Consider the following 22,155-nt stretch of genomic DNA (forward strand, 5'->3'; position numbering starts at 1 on the left):
TATATAAATATATATATATATAATATAATATATAAATATATAATATATATAATAAATATTATATTTATTATATATATTTATATAATATAATATATATATATATACATTTATTATATATATATTATATATATATTATTTATTATATATATTAATATATAAATATATATAATAAATAATATATATGTATATTTTATATATATTATATATATAATATATAATAAATATTATATATATATACTTATTATATTATATTGATTATCAGCTTTGTCCTGTGACTGATTGATGAGGATATTGATTATCAGCTTCGTCCTGTGACTGATTGATAAAGATATTGATTATCAGCTTCGTCCTGTGACTGATTGATAAAGATATTGATTATCAGCTTCGTCCTGTGACTGATTGATAAAGATATTGATTATCAGCTTCGTCCTGTGACTGATTGATGAGGATATTGATTATCAGCTTCGTCCTGTGTCCCCTGATGAAGGCTGACAGGAAACAGTTAATGGATCCTGCAGTTTCCTGTTATTCACTGAATGTGTGACGTCGCTCTGCATCACAGCCAGAGGAGCTGATGCTGAGGAGGAAATATAGGACAACAGGAGGAGGAAGAGGGGGAGGACGAGGTCTGCAGAGAACTCCACAAAGACACACAGCAGCAGCATCTCAGCATCAGGTATTTATTGATCGACTGATTGATTGATTGGCTGCAGCGGGCTGTGGAGGATGTTACTGTTAATATGAGCAGAGACGACAGAGAGGATGTTTCCATCAGAGGACGAACACAAAGGAAGGTCACACAGAGGGAAACAAAGTAACTGAGTACTTTTACTCCAGTACTCAGCCTCAGTACAATGCTGCTTGTACAGAAATATAATATATATTACTGTTCTTTACAGGTTAATAATGGTTAATAATACAGAATATAACCAACAGATCCACTGTCACATATTCAATATGTTATTATAGATCTTTATTGATCCTGTTATTGGTTGTGTGTAAAATATTAAAATGAGGCGCTCGTTATATTAATGGACGATTAACTGTAAGCTAATTAACAGTTTCTGACGCCTCCCTGTTCATTAATAACTGATAATCAGGCATCTTCATATGTGACATAATATTTATTATTCTGCTGCTAACATTAGCTCAGTATGCTAACAGACTGAGCCAACTGCTGCTAACGTTAGCTTAGCTTGTTTCTCTGTCTAAAATCCTTCATCCGGTTCCAATCTAGAGTTAAAGAGACCTGAACAGTGGATGGAAACAATGTGGCTGGATAACAGCTAACATGCTAACAGACTGAAGCTAAGCTAACAGGTGAATGTTTTATGAAGATGAGCTGTTTTACTGTGAAGAGATTTCAAAATAAAACGTTGAGTTTACTGTCAGATTTTAACTGTGTCTCCATAGCAACAACAGCTGAGGCTCATGGGTATTGTAGTATTTACAGACAGACGATGAGTATCATGTGATTCAGTGCTGGTGGAGCTGTCGCAGTTCCTTACCCTCTCTCTCTCTCTCTCTCTCTCTCTCTCTCTCTCTCTCTCTCTCTCTCCCCTCTCTCTCTCTCTCTCTCTCTCCCCCTCTCTCTCCCTCTCTCTCTCTCTCTCTCTCTCTCTCCCCCCCCTCTCTTTTTCCCCCCCCCTCTCTCTCTCCCCTCCAGGCTCCAGGAGGATGAAGCAGCTGCAGCGGCTCCGTCTGTCCGGAGCTTGAAGAGCCTCTCTGGGCTCCGTCTGCCTCACCCTCCCCCCTCCTCACCACTCTCATCCTCCGTCTCTCTGCAGCAGCGTCTCCCCCATCGACCCCCAAAATGGACAGCTTCCGCCTGCCGCCCGTCATAGAGGAGGTCCTGGATGCGTCCGGTCAGTCCTATATGCTTCATTTATTGATCATTATTATCATCATTAACATTAATAACATTAATGATCTGAAGTCTTTCTGCACGTTTCACAATAAAAGCCTTTTAGAAAATGTTTGATAAACAACAACAACAACAATATTTACTGCAGGTTTCTACAATCTCTATGTTACTGTAGCTAACAGCGCCACCAGTGGTCGTTCATTAAACTGTAACTAACAGCGCCACCAGTGGTCGTTCATTAAACTGTAGCTAACAGCGCCACCAGTGGTCGTTCATTAAACTGCAGCTAACAGCGCCACCAGTGGTTGTTCATTAAACTGTAGCTAACAGCGCCACCAGTGGTCGTTCATTAAACTGTAGCTAACAGCGCCACCAGTGGCCGTTCATTAAACTGTAGCTAACAGCGCCACCAGTGGTCGTTCATTAAACTGTAGCTAACAGCGCCACCAGTGGTCGTTCATTAAACTGTACCTAACAGCGCCACCAGTGGTTGTTCATTAAACTGTAGCTAACAGCGCCACCAGTGGTCGTTCATTAAACTGTAGCTAACAGCGCCACCAGTGGTCGTTCATTAAACTGCAGCTAACAGCGCCACCAGTGGTTGTTCATTAAACTGTACCTAACAGCGCCACCAGTGGTCGTTCATTAAACTGTAGCTAACAGCGCCACCAGTGGTTGTTCATTAAACTGTACCTAACAGCGCCACCAGTGGTTGTTCATTAAACTGTAGCTAACAGCGCCACCAGTGGCCGTTCAGTGAACTGTAACTAACAGCGCCACCAGTGGCCGTTCAGTGAACTGTAGCTAACAGCGCCACCAGTGGTCGTTCATTAAACTGTAGCTAACAGCGCCTCCAGTGGTCGTTCATTAAACTGTAGCTAACAGCGCCACCAGTGGTCGTTCATTAAACTGTAACTAACAGCGCCACCAGTGGCCGTTCATTAAACTGTAACTAACAGCGCCACCAGTGGTCGTTCATTAAACTGTAACTAACAGCGCCACCAGTGGTCGTTCATTAAACTGTAACTAACAGCGCCACCAGTGGCCGTTCATTAAACTGTAACTAACAGCGCCACCAGTGGTCGTTCATTAAACTGTAACTAACAGCGCCACCAGTGGTCGTTCATTAAACTGTACCTAACAGCGCCACCAGTGGTCGTTCATTAAACTGTACCTAACAGCGCCGCCAGTGGCCGTTCAGTGAACTGTAACTAACAGCGCCGCCAGTGGCCGTTCAGTGAACTGTAACTAACAGCGCCACCAGTGGTCGTTCAGTGAACTGTAGCTAACAGCGCCACCAGTGGTCGTTCATTAAACTGTAGCTAACAGCGCCACCAGTGGTCGTTCATTAAACTGTAGCTAACAGCGCCACCAGTGGCCGTTCATTAAACTGTAGCTAACAGCGCCACCAGTGGCCGTTCATTAAACTGTAGCTAACAGCGCCACCAGTGGCCGTTCATTAAACTGTAGCTAACAGCGCCACCAGTGGCCGTTCATTAAACTGTAGCTAACAGCGCCACCAGTGGTCGTTCATTAAACTGTAGCTAACAGCGCCACCAGTGGTCGTTCAGTGAACTGTAGCTAACAGCGCCACCAGTGGTCGTTCAGTGAACTGTAGCTAACAGCGCCACCAGTGGTCGTTCATTAAACTGTAGCTAACAGCGCCACCAGTGGCCGTTCATTAAACTGTAGCTAACAGCGCCACCAGTGGTCGTTCATTAAACTGTAGCTAACAGCGCCACCAGTGGTCGTTCATTAAACTGTAGCTAACAGCGCCACCAGTGGTCGTTCATTAAACTGTAGCTAACAGCGCCTCCAGTGGTCGTTCATTAAACTGTAGCTAACAGCGCCACCAGTGGTCGTTCAGTGAACTGAAGTCTGGATGAAGCTAGCTGACAGTATTTTACTACGTTAGTTAGCTAGCTAGCAAAAATGACTTAAAGGTTCAAAGAGAGAAACAGCTGGCAGGAAGAGGAAGATGATGATGATGATGATGAAGAAGAGGATCTATTTTTATATGCAGTGACGGCAGCAGCAGGAGGGATGATGGGAGGATTTCATTGAGTCAGTTTTTACTCAGGATCTCGTTGGAGTGATAAAGCATAATAATAATTATAATATATAATATACAATTATTAATAATAATAATAATTATTATTATTTATAATAATAATAAATATAATATATAATTAATAATAATTATAATATATAATTATTTATAATAATAATAATTATAATATATAATTATTAATAACAACAACAACAATAATAATAATAATGATAATAATATATAATATATAATTAATAATAATTATAAATATATAATTAATAATAATAATTATTATAATAATTCATGTAAAATTACCTTTAACTGTGAATTATTATTATTATTTCTTACATTTTCAGCTGATTTTCTTCATTATAGTCTGAATTATTCTCAGCAGCAGAGAAAAAACCTGTAATGAAAGAATATTAATACAGACAAAATATCTGACATTATAATAATCATAATATTAATTATTATATTAATCATTATATTAACTATTATATTCATTATTATATTAATACAGATTTTCTTTTTGTAAACAAACAAACATCCTTTTTCTCCAGCAGGTGGAGACATTCGTCCTCCTCTTAATAACAGTTAAAACTTATATTAATATTTGACACTAATAATATTAATAATGGTGTGTTGGTGTGTGTTCTCTCTGGTGGTTAACCCTCCTCCTCCTCCTCCTCCTCCTCCTCCTCCTCTTCCTCCTCCTCTTCCTCTGTGAAGATGAGCTGTGTGAGCTGAAGGCAGAGAAGCCGATCATGTTGGCTGAAACTCTGACGGCCAAAGAGAGAGAGTCCCTGGAGGAGAAGGAGGAGCCGGTGGGAGACGGAGAGAAAGGCCAGCAGGAGGAAGAGAAGGAGGTGACGGAGGAGAAGGAGAAGGAAGAGGAAGAGGAGGAAGAGGAAGAAGAAGAGGAACAAGGAGGAGTGAAGGATGAAGAGGAGGAGCTGGAGGAGCTGAGAGCTCAGGTGTTACAGCTGCTGCTGGAGCTGGAAGAGACCAGAGAGGTTTCCCAGAGACACGAGGAGGGTTTCCTCGAGCTGCAGGGTTGGTACTCGAGTACTCTATTACTCTATTACTCTGTTACTGTATTACTGTATTACTCGTTTACTTTGTACATCTTGAGAGTACTGTAGTATTTTATACTGTTACTGCGGAGGACCATGAGTGCCAACATCAAAAAGGGAATTTAAAAAAAAGAATTATACTTAAATATAAAAAATAAATAAAAATTAATAAATGACCTGTCAAATAAATAAATATTACATTAATTAATGTATAAATTCATATTTCTGTATCATTTGTGTCTGTTTACTTACGAGGTAAATTTATTTATTCACATAATTATAAATGAATGAATGTCTATATTTATTTTAATGTTGTTTATTTATTGAGTCATTTATTTGTTTTTGATTTTGGCGGTTTCGGTCCTCCATACAAACTGTATCTCAGAGCTAAATATTGATTTATAGTAAACATGTATTTTCTACTGATGATACTTAACTTGTGGTACTTTTACTGAAGTAAAGTATCTGATTACTTCCTCCACTACTGTCAGGATCATTGTTGTTAATGTGTTTCACTTTCTGATCTCAGGTCTGTTAGAAGATGAGCGGCTGGCGAGCGCTCACCAGGCCGAGAGTTTCACCAGACAGATCCAGAGACTGCAAGGTACCGATGCTTGTTATTGATAACCGATCACTGATCGATTAATCACAACTGGAATCAGTTGTTCAGTGTTCCTGTTAAAATATACAGATAGTAATCCAAGTATCACAAAATTAAAGTAACTTCATTCTGTAAAACTACTGTAAATAAAACTACGGTAAACACTGTAAATACTTTATTATATAAATTATCTTCCACAAATAATTTTTTTTACAAATCACTATTTTTGAAAACTGAAACATCTTCACTTTTAAGTTTTCATATTCCAACAAATGTCCTCAATTATAAAACTTTCTGAAAATGTAGTTTTTTTTCCAAAAATGTCCAAAACTTTCTGCATAAATGAGTATTTGCAATTTTTTTTATAACTTTCCAAAATGTCTTCATTTAAAATATAAATGTGAATATCTGATACGTGCTGCACCTCCTCCTGCAGCTCAGCTGCGGTCAGTGCAGGAGGAGATGGACAGCCTGGAGGAGGAGAAGGAGAGCGAGCTGGAGGAGGTGCAGGAGGAGCTCCGTTCGGCCCAGGAGGAGGTGCTGGTGCTGCAGCAGGCGGCGGAGGAGGCGGCGGGCGAGAGGGAGAACGACATCGCCTCCATGCAGGAGGAGCTGTGTCGGCTGCGGGCCGAGCTGCAGCGCCTCCACGCCACGGCGCAGGAGTACGAGCTGGAAGTCACCTCCCTGAGAGCCGAGATCAGCATGAAGAGCCACAACGACCACAACGCTGCGGCCCACGGTATCACTGCTCTACATCAAATATAACTGCTGTTGGTGATGTAATATCTGTTAGGGATTAACCCTCTCCTCTCCTCCGCACCATCAATAATCAATGATCAATGAGTGCAGCTGATGTGAGTCAGCTGCAGGAGGAGCTGGTCTCTCTGATGGATGAGCGTCAGACTCTCTGCAGCCTCAACTCAGACCTGAGCAACAAAGTGGAGCAACTGCAGCAACGAGACACGTGAGTGGTCCAACAGGCTGTCAATCAACCTGCATCCACAGATCAATACAGGGTCCACACAGATCAATACAGGGTCCACACAGATCAATACAGGGTCTACAGATCAATACAGGGTCTACACGGATCAATACAGGGTCCACAGATCAATACAAGGTCTACACAGATCAATACAGGGTCTACATGGATCAATACAGGGTCTACACAGACCAATACAGGGTCTACACAGACCAATACAGGGTCCACAGATCAATACAGGGTCCACAGATCAATACAGGGTCCACACAGATCAATACAGGGTCCACAGATCAATACAGGGTCCACAGATCAATACAGGGTCCATACAGATCATTACATGTTCCACACAGATCAGTACAGGGTCCACAGATCAATACAGGGTCTACACAGATCAATACAGGGTCCGCACAGATCAATACAGGGTCTACAGATCAATACAGGGTCCACACAGATCACTACAGGGCCTACACAGATTAATACAGGGTCTACAGATCAATACAGGGTCTACACAGATCAATACAGGGTCCACACAGATCAATACAGGGTCCACACAGATTAATACAGGGTCTACAGATTAATACAGGGTCTACAGATTAATACAGGGTCCACACAGATCAATACAGGGTCCACAGATCAATACAGGGTCCACAGATCAATACAGGGTCCATACAGATTCAATTCAATTCAATTCAATTTTATTTGTATAGCGCCAATTCATAACAGAAGTTATCTCAGGACACTTTTCAAATAGAGCAGGTCTAGACCGAACTCTTTAACATTAATTACAGAGACCCAACAGTACCACCATGAGCAAGCACTTGGCGACAAGGGCAAGGAAAAACTGCCTGTTAAAAGGCAGAAACCTAGGACAGATCCTCCGGCTCTAGGTGGGTGGTCGTCTGTCTCGACCAGTTGGGGTGAGAGAGAGAGAGAGAGAGAGAGAGAGAGAGAGAGAGAGAGAGAGAGCGACAGACAGACAGACAGGTGCACAGCAACAACAGTATTGGCAATGGCAGTCAAGCAGGACCATGGCAGGAGGCTCCACCAGGATCCATGAGAACCTGCGAGACGAGAAAGCACAAGAACTCCGGGGAAGAAGTGGAGTTAGTAACATGCATTAAAGGGACATGAATGAGTGCAGAAAGAGAGAGGAAGAGAGTAGCTCAGTGCACCATGGGAAATCCCCCGATAGTCTAGGCCTATAGCAGCATAACTAAGGGATGGTTCAGGACTCACCTGATCCAGCCCTAACTATAAGCTTTATCAAAGAGGAATGTCTTAAGCCTACTCTTGAATGTGGTGAGGGTGTCTGCCTCCCGAACCACAACTGGAAGCTGGTTCCACAGGAGAGGAGCTTGGTAACTGAAGGCTCTGGCTCCTGTTCTACTTTTTAGAGACTATAGGAACCACAAGTAGCCCAGCATTCAGAGAACGTAGTGTTCTAGTGGGGTAATAGGGTACTATGAGCTCTTTAAGATATGAAGGGGCCTGACCGTGAAGAGCTTTATAGGTGAGGAGGAGTATTTTAAATTCAATTCTACATTTTATAGGGAGCCAATGCAGAGTAGCTAGTACAGGAGAGATGTGATCTCTTTTTCTAGTTCCTGTCAGTACTCGTGCTGCAGCGTTCTGAATTAATTGGAGCGTTTTAATGGACTTATTGGGGCAACCTGATAATAAAGAGTTGCAGTAATCCAGCCTTGAAGTAACAAATGCATGGATTAGTTTTTCTGCATCTGTCTGTGATAGTATGTGTCTAATTTTTCTAATATTACGTAAATGAAAGAAGGCAGTCCTAGAGGTCTGCTTTATGTGGGAGTTAAATGACAAATCCTGATCAAAGATAACTCCAAGATTCCTGACAGTGGTGCTAGAGGCCAAGTTAATGCCGTCTAGAGTGACTATATCTTTAGACAATGAGTCTCTAAGGTTTTTGGGGCCAAGAACAAGAATTTCGGTTTTTTCTGAGTTTAACATCAGAAAATTGCAGGTCATCCAGGATTTTATGTCCTTAAGACATGTTTGTAATTTAGATAATTGATTAATTTCATTGGGTTTGATTGATAGATATAACTGCGTATCATCTGCATAACAGTGAAAGTTAATGGAGTGATTCCTAATAATGTTGCCTAAAGGGAGCATATATAAAGTAAATAGTATTGGTCCAAGTACAGAACCTTGTGGAACTCCATGACTAACTTTAGTATTTATGGAGGATTCATCGTTAACATGTACAAACTGAGTACGATCTGATAAGTATGACTTAAACCAGGTTAGGGCAGTTCCTTTAATGCCAATTTGATGCTCAAGTCTCTGTAAAAGAATATCATGGTCAATGGTGTCAAATGCAGCACTAAGATCTAATAATACAAGTACAGAGACAAGTCCATTGTCAGAAGCAGTCAGAAGGTCATTATTAACTTTAACCAGAGCTGTCTCTGTGCTATGATGAACTCTAAATCCTGACTGAAAATCCTCAAATAAACTATTGTTATGTAGAAAGTCACACAACTCTTTGGCGACTACTTTCTCCAGAATCTTAGAGAGGAACGGGAGGTTAGAAATCGGTCTATAGTTGGCTAAAACCCCTGGGTCAAGAGTAGACTTTTTAAGAAGGGGTTTAATTACAGCTACTTTAAAGGACTGTGGTACATATCCTGATAATAAAGAAAGATTAATCATATCCAGTAAAGAAGTGCCAATTAAGGGAACAACTTCTTTAAGCAGCCTAGTTGGGATCGGGTCTAACAGACAGGTTGATGGCTTCGATGAAGAAATGATTGAAGTTAACTGATGAAGATCGATAGCAGAAAAACAGTCTAAATATACATCTAAGTTTACATTGACAGAAGTCCCTGAACTTGGAGAGCCACTGATAACTGTTGATGGCAGTTGGTGATTAATTTTTTCTCTAATAGTAATAATTTTATTATAGAAGAAGCTCATGAAGTCATTGCTAGTTAAGTTTATGGGGATATGTGGCTCGATAGAGCTGTGACTCTCTGTCAGCCTGGCTACAGTGCTGAAGAGGAACCTAGGGTTGTTCTTATTTTCTTCTATTAGTGCTGAGTAATAGGCTCCTCTGGCATTACGGAGGGCCTTTCTATAAATCTTAAGATCATCTTGCCAACTTGAGCGATATCATTACATGTTCCACACAGATCAGTACAGGGTCCACAGATCAATACAGGGTCTACACAGATCAATACAGGGTCCGCACAGATCAATACAGGGTCTACAGATCAATACAGGGTCCACACAGATCACTACAGGGCCTACACAGATTAATACAGGGTCTACAGATCAATACAGGGTCTACACAGATCAATACAGGGTCCACACAGATCAATACAGGGTCTACAGATTAATACAGGGTCTACAGATTAATACAGGGTCCACACAGATCAATACAGGGTCTACAGATTAATACAGGGTCTACAGATTAATACAGGGTCCACACAGATCAATACAGGGTCCACACAGATTAATACAGGGTCTACAGATTAATACAGGGTCTACAGATTAATACAGGGTCCACACAGATCAATACAGGGTCTACAGATTAATACAGGGTCCACACAGATCAATACAGGGTCTATAGATCAGTACAGGGTCCACACAGATCAATAGCGTCTCATCAGGACTTCCTGTCAGCAGGTCTGATGATGTGTATCTGGCAGTCAGAGCGGAGGGCGACACTGAGCGCGTGCAGGAGGTGAAGGCCGACTCTTACATCAGCCTGTCTCAGTCCGGACCCCCCAAGGACCCGGACTCCTCGGTGGATCCGGACTACTCGGTGGATCCGGACTACTCGGTGGATCCAGACTCCTCGGTGGTCCTGGAGGAGGAGGAGGTCTGCAGCGTCCTGAAGGTCCAGCTGAGAGAAGCTGAAGAGACGGCTCACAAAGTTCAGAGAGAGGTAACAAACGTTTTATATTAGATAGATTATATATCAGATTATCTATTAGATTATATATTAGATTATATATATTATATAGATTATGTATTAGATTATATATTAGATTATATATATTATATAGATTATGTATTAGATTATATATTAGATTATATATTAGATAGATTATATATCAGGTTATATATCAGGTTATATATTAGATTATGTATTAGATTATATATATTATATAGATTATATATGAGATTATATATTAGATAGATTATATATCAGATTATATATTAGATTATGTATTAGATTATATATATTATATAGATTATGTATCAGATTATATATTAGATTATGTATTAGATAGATTATATATCAGATTATATATTAGATTATATATTAGATTATGTATTAGATAGATTATATATCAGGTTATATATTAGATTATGTATTAGATTATGTATTAGATAGATTATATATCAGATTATATATTAGATTATGTATTAGATAGATTATATATCAGGTTATATATTAGATTATGTATTAGATAGATTATATATCAGATTATATATTAGATTATATATTAGATTATGTATTAGATAGATTATATATCAGATTATATATTAGATTATATATTAGATTATGTATTAGATAGATTATATATCAGGTTATATATTAGATTATGTATTAGATTATGTATTAGATAGATTATATATCAGGTTATATATTAGATTATGTATTAGATTATATATATTATATAGATTATATATGAGATTATATATTAGATAGATTATATATCAGATTATATATTAGATTATGTATTAGATTATATACATTATATAGATTATGTATTAGATCATATATTATATAGATTATATAAACGTGGGTTTATTTGGAGGATAAACTGAGTCCTGCTGAAGGATTTTTTTAAGAGTTGTTTCTGTTCAATTAGCAATCAAGCTAACTGATAGCAAGCTAGCTAGCTCTGCGTTCTATTATTAGTATCTTGCTAACCGACTCACTCCGGTTTAAAGGACCAGTGTGAAGGATTTAGTGACATCTAGTGGTGAAGTTACAGACTGCAGCCTCAGGAAGAGGAACTGTTCCACCTACTGTATACATTTTATATTACATAACAATATATATCTGGGTTTCCTTCAACAACAACAACAACAACAACAACAACAGTGTTTCTAAACTGCTGCTTTATGAGTCAGTGAGCTTCGACCTGTCTGTCTCTCTGTCAGTGCGACGGGCTGAAGGACGACCTGCTGGAGCTGCAGCAGCTGTACGACAGCAGCCAGCGGGAGCGAGTGGAGCTGGAGCAGGAACTGCAGCGCTGCAAGTCCGAGCTACAGAAACTGAAGGCCAGGAAGTCACAGGTGAGAGGTCAAAGGTCAACGGCTCTGTTTGGTTCACCTGTATGATTCGTGACTTTATGTGCTGGGTATCAGGTAACATTCAGGGTGAAAGTCTCGATCAACACACCCTGAAACCTATTCGACGAAATCCTTCCGATCCATGATTTGTACCATGAAGTGTGTCCGTCTGTGTGCATGTGGGTCGGCGGCGGTGCGGCCGGCGCTCACTGGTTGCCTCATCTGTCATTGTGCTTCCTGGTTTGCGGCGTCTGTAGCTCTGCTCATGTGGCTGGTTTTCTTTTTCTTCTGTGGCTGCTGGGCAGTTTGTTTCCGTCATCTGTCTGTTTGTACTCTCTCCTCCGCTCAGCCTCCAGGGAGTTAGAGGTTCATTCAGCTGTCAGACAGTAAGAAAGCAGTGAGGCGTAACCGACAGTGAAGGTCCAACTGATTGATCTGATCATCTCCTTAAAGAGAGTTTGGGTTCTGATCCACTCACTGCTCTCCAGAGGGACCGACTACAGACACACATTCAATAACAGACTCTACTGATGGACTCAACTTCAGGGTTGGGTACTGCCCCCCAATCACAGAGCCGAGGACTGTCAGTGTCAACTTCACTTGAGACAAGACTGATCCCCAACTAATGAGAACCTGAACAAACATGAAACTGCACATAGGACTCCAGTTTCGAAACAAAATTTTACTTGCGTGACTTATGAGTTTGATTGATTTAATGTTAAGACCTAGTCCTGGACTGGAGACTTAACCGATTTGGGACTTTACTTTGAATTCGACTTTCTTGACTTGAGAGACCTGTGACTTGAGTGAGCTTGAAACTAGACTAGAGTTCTCTGGAACCTTTAGAACTTGACTGAATGTTAAGACTTGAGTCTAAACATGGATCCTACCTATCTGGGTTTGTTGAGTGTCGACACTTGACATAAGACCTGCCCGAGACCTGAACTGGAACTTTACTTTGGACTCACCACGACTTTAATGTCAGCATTCGAGATCAGATTGGGTTCACCTTCTTGACTTGGGATTGACTTGAGACTGGGGACTGACCTGTCTTGATGTGGTAGCTCGACTCAGGACTTGAGTATCACAGCTGGAGACTTAACACGGGTCTGGCCTCTCTGAGACTGGACTTGAGACTCGTCCCTGTCTCGATGTGGGACCGGACTTGGAGCTTGACATGGGACTTGAGACTAAACTGGGGATTGTGCTCTTGAGTCGGTCCAACCTCTGCCCCTCTCCATTAAATCATTCTCTCACATTCTCGTTCTCCGTTGTTGTAATTTATCTCGTGGTTAACCCGTTACCCACAATGCAGTGCTGCTGATGCTGAAGGCAAAGATCTTTAAACGACAGGAAGTGGATGTTGTTAACTTCACTCTGGTCAGAACTCTCCATCTCGTCTTTAACCATCTTTGATGTCGTCCTCTAACCGCCTGCTCTTCCTGTTTCCTCTCTTTCTTCCATCGTTTTTATCTGTAACCTTCGTTTCACACGAACTTTACACGATCAACCAAATCAAATTCTGTGTAAATTTGATGTTTTTTGATGATGCCTGTCAATCTGTTTCTGTTTTTCTGTCCATTATTTTGCTCCACGCTCGCTCTTTCTTCCCGACACGTTCCGATTTTATTATTCTGATTATTTTATGGTTTTATTTTCTCTACCACACCAATCTCTCCATGCCTCCCTACACTCCTACCTTTTGTCTTTTCCCCAGAACTGCACTCGTCCGTCTGAGCCCCCTGTTCTCTCCATCCCCTTCATAGGAATGATTGTAATAGTGGCCTTGATTTGGTGCTGGTGGGAGGAGCTGGCGTCCTAGAAGGGACCAGGTATGGCCACGCCCTTCTTTCTCTACCAGACGCTCTGCTTCTTTTAGTATCCGAGAGCAGCTGAACTGTGGGGTTACATCCCAGCTGTTGTACAGGAGTTGTTCCTTGTTTGTATGGACTGATTTCTATGAGTTTAATCTGTTGCAGTTTAATGACCTTATTTCATTTAAAGGCCTCAGACCAAGCTGTGGTCCAATTAAAGATATTATCAGAGTCCTTCTGTATCCTCTCAACAACAACTGTCTTTTGTATGTTTGTAGTCTCGACACAACTTTACCGCCTGACAACAACCGATACCAGATATAGAGCTGCCCCGACTGAAGATTGTCCTACTTGACCAATTCTCAAATGTTTCTGAATTATATTGATTATATTCTGTTAATCAGCAGTAATGATTGTGAATCAGAACAAGCAGCAACACAGTGTAACATCACACAGTCTGGTTGTTCAACACACAGAATAAATAAATTACAACTTCACTGAAACTAATCCTGGCTGATCGATACGATGGATGATGGATGACGTTAACAGTTACTGACTAATGAACTGGCTACAAACTGTCCTGGTTGAAGCCGCTGGACATCAGCTGGCCTCCGTCGGTCCGCCCCTCTCTGGTTCTGTGGCTCATTTAGGCCCCACTCACCGGCAGTATACCCCGCTGGGTCCCTCTGCTCCTACACTAGCAGTGTTTAAACTCCCCCTGTCCTTGCAGCTCGCAGTCCAGGTACAGACAGCTAATAGGACCGCTAACTAGCTAATAGCAGCTAGCACAGTTAGCATATGCAGCAGTGCAGCAGGCAGAGACTTCCTATGTTACAAGAGAAAAGGTCCGTGTTGCAACAATCCTCTGATACTTTGGTCCCGGGGACATGCTGCACATCGCTAACGTTGGGTTGTGCTAGGAAATAAACGGTTGTCTGAAGTGTTTATAGCTAGTTCGAGAGCAAGCTACAGCCGCGCCGCTAACTTCAATCAAATGATGTGATGGTGCAGCTGTTCTTTCCAAATGTTACCAGAGCAAATGGATCCATCCTTACAGCGAGTCGAGTCATTTCTCCGGGTTGTGACTGCGAATTATCCGCTATGTGAGCTAATGGGAAAAAGCCACTCTGGGCCGCTGCACATCAGACACCACCGCTGCAATTTCATGGTTACAGAAACACATTAAACACACTTCAGGGCAAAGAGGCGGAGTGAGGACTTGGTCTGTAGGTTTCTGTGCTGAGAGGGTGAATGTGAATGTCGGGAGGCTGCCAGTCAGTCAGAGAACGGCCTCCAACATTACTGCTAAAATCTCTAACAAATCACTCTGTTATAATGTGTGTATGGAAGCTTTTTACTGCCAGAAAACAGAATTAAGTTCAAAGTTTCAGACCTTTATTTTTCCACGAGGGGACACAGTAGCAATAAAACACAGAGAGAGACATACGGATAAAAACCTTCATACGTGAGATATTAAAACACATAAATACATAAAAACAAGGTCCAGTGCCATCAGTGACAGCACAAAAGGAGAGTTTATATCTGTTAGCTTTGGCTGCTGGTTGTCTGAAACCAGAGGGCAGTAGCTTAAAGTCTGAGTGAAGGAGGTCAAACTTATAATGATAGAAATAAAAAATCTCATAAAAACGTATCATAAATTTGACTTTTGTACAATATTATGTGACTGTTTTACTTATTGTGTCATTATTGAGCCTATGGAGCCAGGACGGTTACTTTAAAATTTGGCATCCAAAAAAAAATTGGCATTGAAAACAAAACCAGTACTGAAAGAGGAAACATTGGCATTGAAACATTTATATTGAAAACAGTTGTATTGGCATTGAAACAAGTATTGGCACTGAAAAAAGAAACTAATTAAAATAATTAAAATCTTAAAATCTTATTATTTTATTTTATTGGGATTCTTTTGTATTTTTCAATGACAATCTTCAAATGTTTTCTTCATGTCACTCTTTTTTCAGTGACAGATTTTTTTACAATGTCAGTTTTTTTTCAGTGTCACGGATTTTCAGTTTAAATTTTCCGTCACTGTTTTGGCGTTGAGAGGAGGGGTCTGACTTGTTACCCCACCACGTCTGTGTTCCATGCGGCGCATTCACACGGGATAAACAAAGTCTGTGTTTTAACTCGAATTTAGTGACATTATCTACTGATCTGACGTTACCTTTGCTGGTACCGTCGGGCCCGCGGAGCACCGTGCACTTCTCTATGCTGCCGAACGGCTCGAACATCTATCTCACATCAGTGTCCGTCTGCTGTTTTCCCAGCATGCCCACAAACATCAAAATGCTGTCAAAACTTTCATTTATAATTGCCAATGCAGCCTCCATAATTCTCGACAGGGAAAAAGGCAGAAAAAAGGCTTGTAAAACACAAAAAACCTTAAAAAAACAAAAAACGACCCCAAATCACAGAAATGCCGATTCGCACAGGACTAATATAATCGCATGACCTCTGTTTGGAGAAATATGGTAGGTAATTTGTGGTGGAATTTTTACTTTACAAATTACGGACATGGCAGATTTGCACGGGATTAAGATCACAGACGACCTGCACAATTATTACAAATCACATGTGGTCCCCAGGTAATACTAGTCCTGTGCAAATAGGGCTTTACTTGGGTTTGGAAGTGAACAGGACATTTTAGAAATGCCACAATGCCAGAGGCTTCAGAGCGGACGGCTTTGAAAAATACAAAAAAATATCAATAAAATAAAACAATAAGATTTTAAGATTTTAATTATTTTAATTAGTTTCTTGTTTCAATGCCAATACAACTGTTTTCAATACAAATGTTTCAATGCCACTGTTTCCTAAATTTTTTTTAGATGCCAAATTTTAAAGTCACCGTCCTGGCTCCATATGAGCTTTTATGTCTAATTCTTCAACTCTATCTTTATATATGACGTTGCTACGGAGTGTGTCACATGGGAGGTAACACCAACCACTGACAGAGAGCTAACAGAGCTAACAGAGCTAACAGTGCTAACAGTGCTAACCAGCCATGAGCAGCTGCTGTCAGACTCTGTGTCCGCTAGAGCTTTTACAGTCACTAGAAGCACATTCGTGCTGTTAAAGTTTTCTTTGTGCTACCTGTTTGTAGCTAAGCTAGAGGCTAACGCTCCGGTGTCTGTGGCAGACTGTCAAGCTAACGGCTACGTAGCAGTATGCTGTCTGCAGAGTAAAGACGTTGGTTGGTGACGAAGTTCAGATCAGCAAGTAGAGGGCGGTCGCACTAAAATGTCCTGATTTGAACCTGAATCAATCAAAAACATTCAACATTACTAAATACACAGATATCGATAGTTGTTTTGGGGTTTAATTACTATTTAATATTTATGTTCTTATTAGTTTTCAGTATTTAATATTTATTTGTCGTTGGTTTCAGAAAGCGGTGAACGAGCTCAGTTTGTCCGCTGACATTATCTCATCTCTTCCTCAGCAGAGCGACGCTGAAGGCTGGAACCTGGCGGTGGCAGCGGTTGCCGTGGCAGCCATTGTAGTTCTGGTCGTCCCCAGCTTCACCAGGGCCTGAGGCTCGCACAGGAAGTGACCTCGCTGGGAAGCGTGGGATTGTGGGATTGCCGTCACCCATCCAGCTGCCCTCATACATGTTGCTGTCCTGATGTCCGCTTGTCGCATCGCTCCGTTTAGTGGGACGGCGCCGCCGAGACGTTGTCACCCGAACGCCACAGACGTCAGTGAGTTCTGGAGGGAAAAGCAATAAGATTGTTGAATTCACAAAGTAAAGACTCTTCCTGCAGGTCGTCACTGAGCAGCGCGTTGATTTACTGAGCAAACATCCACCATCATGATCCAAGAGTCCAACTGGAAGCACTGCTTCTAAAATAACAAACGGTCGCTGCCAGTACTCTGATTCTTTACTTCAGTAACACCACGAGTACAAATACTCAGTTACATGTTAAAGTCCTGCATTCAAACAGAAGAATTATCAGTCAAATGTATTTAATATATCAAAACTTCTTCCAATGCAGAACAGCCATCGAGTCGTATTGAGAACGTAAATGTAGTTTAATGTATAAAAATGTTACATTTTATTTTATGTAAACTTAAATGAATGTAGTGGATTTAAATTGTTGGATTAGAAGAATGAAGTAGCATAAAATATAAACGTTAAGTATCTCCAGATCAAATTTAAATATCATGGTTCTCTAAATGTTCTTATTTATTTTCCTCTGCTGTTTACAGTAACTGTCGCCCTCTAGTGGCCAATCACAGAACTGCAGACAACAAAATGTTAAAAACAAAACACACAGAAAGAACAAAAGTACATTTTTATTTGTATAATCTGAGTTTTTCCTCAATAGTTAATAATAACTAATAATGGTCAAGCAAATGTGTTTTACAGATTCAAATTCCAGCATGTCCAGTTTTTGGTCAAAGGTCCAACATAAAAATCGATGATAATATAATAAATATATAAAAAGTGTAGCAAAACCAGTTATTTTGGACTTTTAAAGACCAAACATTAATGAGAAGTTTGCGTCCAGTATTTGTTCTCCAGCTCCGGTTTGATTGGACGGAGCTGTTGATTCGCAGTGGGATCAGTGGCTGTTTGACCTTATCAGAAATATCAGTAATCAATACAATCAGCTGCCGCAGTGTTTATGGATGAAGACCAGAGCTCGGGCTCATGATGGCCGGCGTTTGAGAATCACCACATTAGCTTTTTGCCAAAACATGAATCCTTTAGAGCTGCAACTTAAAATTAGTTTTATTAGTTTTACTAATCACTTAACAATTAGTTGATTAATCATTTGGTCCAAAAACCAAAAGTTATTCTATTTACTATTATGGAGAAAAAAATAATAATAAATTAATGACCCAATAAATAAAAATGCCATTAAATGCACCAAAAATAAGATTAAATATAGGCATTAATTAATTTCCCCAGATGTATTTATTTCTGTGTCTTCTTTTTACTGACCAATTAAATAAATACAGAAGCAAATTAAACCAGAAATATCACTTTATGTCACATTTATGAATTAATTAATATATTAATGGCTTTATTTATTATTTTTGGTGCATTTAATGACAATTATTTATTTACAGTGTAATTTATTTATTTCAGATTTTGGCAGTTTCAGTCCTCCATAGAAGATATCACACAAAGAAAAGCAGCCAATGTTTTGTATTGATAATTATAATATATATATTATTTATAAGCACACAGTCGTTTCAGCTCTAAAAATCTTTGCCTTATTTTTGCGTACGGGATTAAAAGGATATTTTGCACTTGGTTGAGACAACGGTAGCAGATAACATTTGATTGTTTTCATACATTGACTCCTGCTTAATGCTGTATATCATTATTATTATTATTATTATTATTATTATTATTATTATTATGTGTTTGTCCAAAGATTATAATATGTGGATTATTTAACAGACTTGTTTTGTAGCATGAGAAAACTATTTAGAAAATGATCAATAATCATCTTTATTTTTCCTACCTGTCCGTTTACAGATATTTGTATGTTTATATTACCAAACCAATCGTACATCTACGGAAGTTAAATAGCACTTTTTTAACCTTTGAAGAGGCATTCGTTTCCGATGAGAGATTATGTGTGTCGACTGATTTCACTGTGCCACTTTTAAGCTCAGATTGAACCAGAGTTGCTTTCAGTTTCAGAGTTTTTTGGTGAAAGCTGAAGTTCATGTTGTAGAAAATGTGTTTGGAAAAGATGTTTTATTTAAGATCTGGAAGATCAGCACGTTGTGAACAAGTAAAGCTTAAACAGCCCCATTCAGACAGGATTCATATAAAAAGCTCATTGTTCCTGAAAAGGTCTATTTAACAGTGAATACAAGAGGACCGAGGATAGAGCCCTGCAGAACTCCGTCACTAACTTTAAATGAGACTGACGGAGCTCAAATTATTATTATTATTATTAAAGACCCCCAAAGCACACAAGCTAATGCTATTTGGTGGTCTCGGCATTAAAAAGTTTGGGAGCCCTGAACTAAGTAGTCATTAATTAATATTAGTCCCTGAGATTATTATTGTTATTATTATTGAGTCTTCATCAAGCGAGAGCTGTGTATAAGAAAACAGTGGTGGGGGCGAATATTTATAAATTATTTTGTGTTTTATTTATGTAAATAGCGAATTGCAGAGGACTGGGAATGGAGCCCTGTGGGACACCTTCACTGCTGGTTTCTTGATTTGGAGCCACTCAATTTGCTGCTTGAGTTCTACTTTAAATGTATTCATTAATCATTAACTAGACAGTAAATAGCTCTAAAAGTATGAATTATTCTTCTGAATAAAATAAGAAATAGAGAGATAAATCCTGTCCGAATGAGGCTGCAGAGAAACCGATCTGTATTCATCAAAACTCACCAAACAAAGATGTCTCACATATTATTTTATTGTGACGGGTCAGAATGAACACTTTTTCTTTTGTTCATATTTTATATATTTCAGTCGTCTTTTTTGCACATAAACAAGTTTCAGTTTGTAATGGATCCTGATAGAAACCCGATCCATGTTTACATTTACGTGGTGACCAAATAATGAGAAAATATAATCAATAACTGTGATCCAGTTTCGTTTGGAATCAGGTTATTTCGTTGATTTGTGGTTTGTGACGTGACTGCATGTGATCTTTACCAAATATTAACAAAATAAAAGACATTCCAGTTTAAATACAGGCACCGGCGATAAGACACTGTTGAGTAAAATAAAACCTTCAGTGTGGACAAAATATCTGAAACACTGAATGACAAACGACAACAGACGAAGCGGCATTAATTTAAACTAAAATATTCCATTTATTTATTTAGTATTTGATGATTAAGTGATAAAGAGTCTATATGTTGTGGTTAATAACGGGACATTGATTAAGCTATAACGGGTCCTGTGTTGTGCTACATGATAATTAGCATGAGTCATTTAGAGTCTTATGTTGTTCTTGCATGTTTTACTATAACGGACAAACAGACAAACAGATTCATGTTTGGTGTTTGGTTGAAGAGCTCAAACTGTATAGTGAAACAGTTGAGTTTTATTTTGGCGGGGTTTCTTTGCCATGTATGGAAGCTAATTTCTGCCAAGAAATTAAGAAAGATTAAAAAGTTAGGAGTGACAAAAATAAAACTTAATTACCACCCATATCTTCCATAAAAGAGGAGAAAGTGTATTAAAGAAATTAAGAATAATAAAAATAAAATTCATGGTAAATCGAAATTATTAGTCAAAGTTACTTAAAAGTAAAAATTTAGGATTTAGACTCACTAACTGAAGAAATTCACTCAATGTTTCGACTTACATACTAGACTATTCCATAACTTTGGTTTAGTGAATCTTGTCATTTTTGACTTAATATCTCATAATTTTTACTTTAAAAGTTATACTTTTGACTTCCTGGTTCATTTTGATTCAGTAAATTAAAAACTAATAGTTTGTATCTGATGCTTGAGTCTTATACTATATACTATATTCTAACTTTGACTTTATTCATGTCTTTCCTAACATTTAATCTGTCTTTATTTGATTATTTTGTGGTGTATTTGGGCTTCCGTAGGTTTGGTTGTTGTTGTCCTGCTGTGTATTTGTTCTCTTGTGTCTTGATGTCAATAATGTGTAAAAACGTGTAATTTATCATTTGATTTGTGAAATGTTGTAAAATGTGAACACGCAGTGAGAAAGTAATGTAATTAATTAATTAATTATCTTCTTTTTTAATGTTTCAGTACAAACACAAACTCTTCCTGGAAGCTGCATGCTAACGTCACACAAACTGTAGTTTTTTATTAATACTTGCTAAAAGTTTGTTCTGTACATAGAAACATAGAATAGTTTGATTATTTGTTGGTGCTCGATGTAGAGGAAGTTCTTTTTCTGATTTCCCCGTAGCAACAAGGTTTATCCAGTGTCCTGCAAAATGATGTAGCAGCATAGAAATAATAATAATCACTGATTATTGGTGATTTATTGATTTCTTCTCTTCCAGAATCAGTGCAGCTTATTTTCTACGTAAAAGTTCTTTCAGAGTCCGGATCGTTAACCAATCCTGGACTTCACATAAATATAATAAAACCTCTCCTGATGGTTCGTGTTGAAGTTTCCTTCCTAGGCCCCGCCCCCTTTTTTGCTCTGTGCTCCAATCACATTTGAGCAACTTCTTCCTTTCCTGCACGTAGATATGCTATATGCTAGGCTAATCTATGTTTGAAAGACAACCATATCTTGAAGATTGTTTAAAGATAAAAGACGGATATTCACATCTTAAGTTAGCTAATGTTAGCAAGTATCTTGCTAATCAATCATTAGCTAGCGTCATCTGGAAGTTAATGTTAATTTTCATCAATCGTTATTTAAAGGGGAATTTGGCAACAATTTCAAATTAATGAACCCGTTTAGAAATCATTGGACGGTTAAATGGTCTGTTCCGGTGTTAATGGTGACTGTCCCCCCCCCCGCCCCGCCCCCCAACCAACCTTG

General features: G+C 39.2%; 1 protein-coding gene across 6 annotated transcripts; it reads left to right on the forward strand.

Moving 5' to 3' along the window:
• Nucleotides 1–353: 353 nt before the first annotated feature.
• LOC127374552 (coiled-coil domain-containing protein 136-like) lies at nt 354–20,358 on the forward strand. 6 transcript variants are annotated; one of them, XM_051420015.1, is made up of 10 exons: nt 354–676; nt 1,667–1,865; nt 4,644–4,967; nt 5,517–5,591; nt 6,025–6,327; nt 6,438–6,552; nt 10,225–10,486; nt 11,716–11,850; nt 13,565–13,679; nt 17,128–20,358. In XM_051420015.1, the coding sequence occupies exons 2-9, from the start codon at nt 1,814–1,816 to the stop codon at nt 13,667–13,669; spliced, it is 1,371 nt and encodes a 456-aa protein (XP_051275975.1). In that variant the 5' UTR covers nt 354–676; nt 1,667–1,813; the 3' UTR covers nt 13,670–13,679; nt 17,128–20,358. The 6 variants fall into 6 exon arrangements, with proteins under 6 accessions (XP_051275975.1, XP_051275976.1, XP_051275978.1 ...); XM_051420016.1 differs by lacking the exon at nt 17,128–20,358 and adding an exon at nt 13,940–15,938; XM_051420013.1 differs by having other exon boundaries at nt 355–676; nt 17,125–20,358.
• The last annotated feature ends 1,797 nt before the right edge of the window (nt 20,359–22,155 follow it).

Source organism: Dicentrarchus labrax, unplaced genomic scaffold, assembly GCF_905237075.1.
Source record: "Dicentrarchus labrax unplaced genomic scaffold, dlabrax2021, whole genome shotgun sequence".
In the NCBI taxonomy this organism is placed as follows: Eukaryota; Metazoa; Chordata; class Actinopteri; family Moronidae; genus Dicentrarchus; species Dicentrarchus labrax.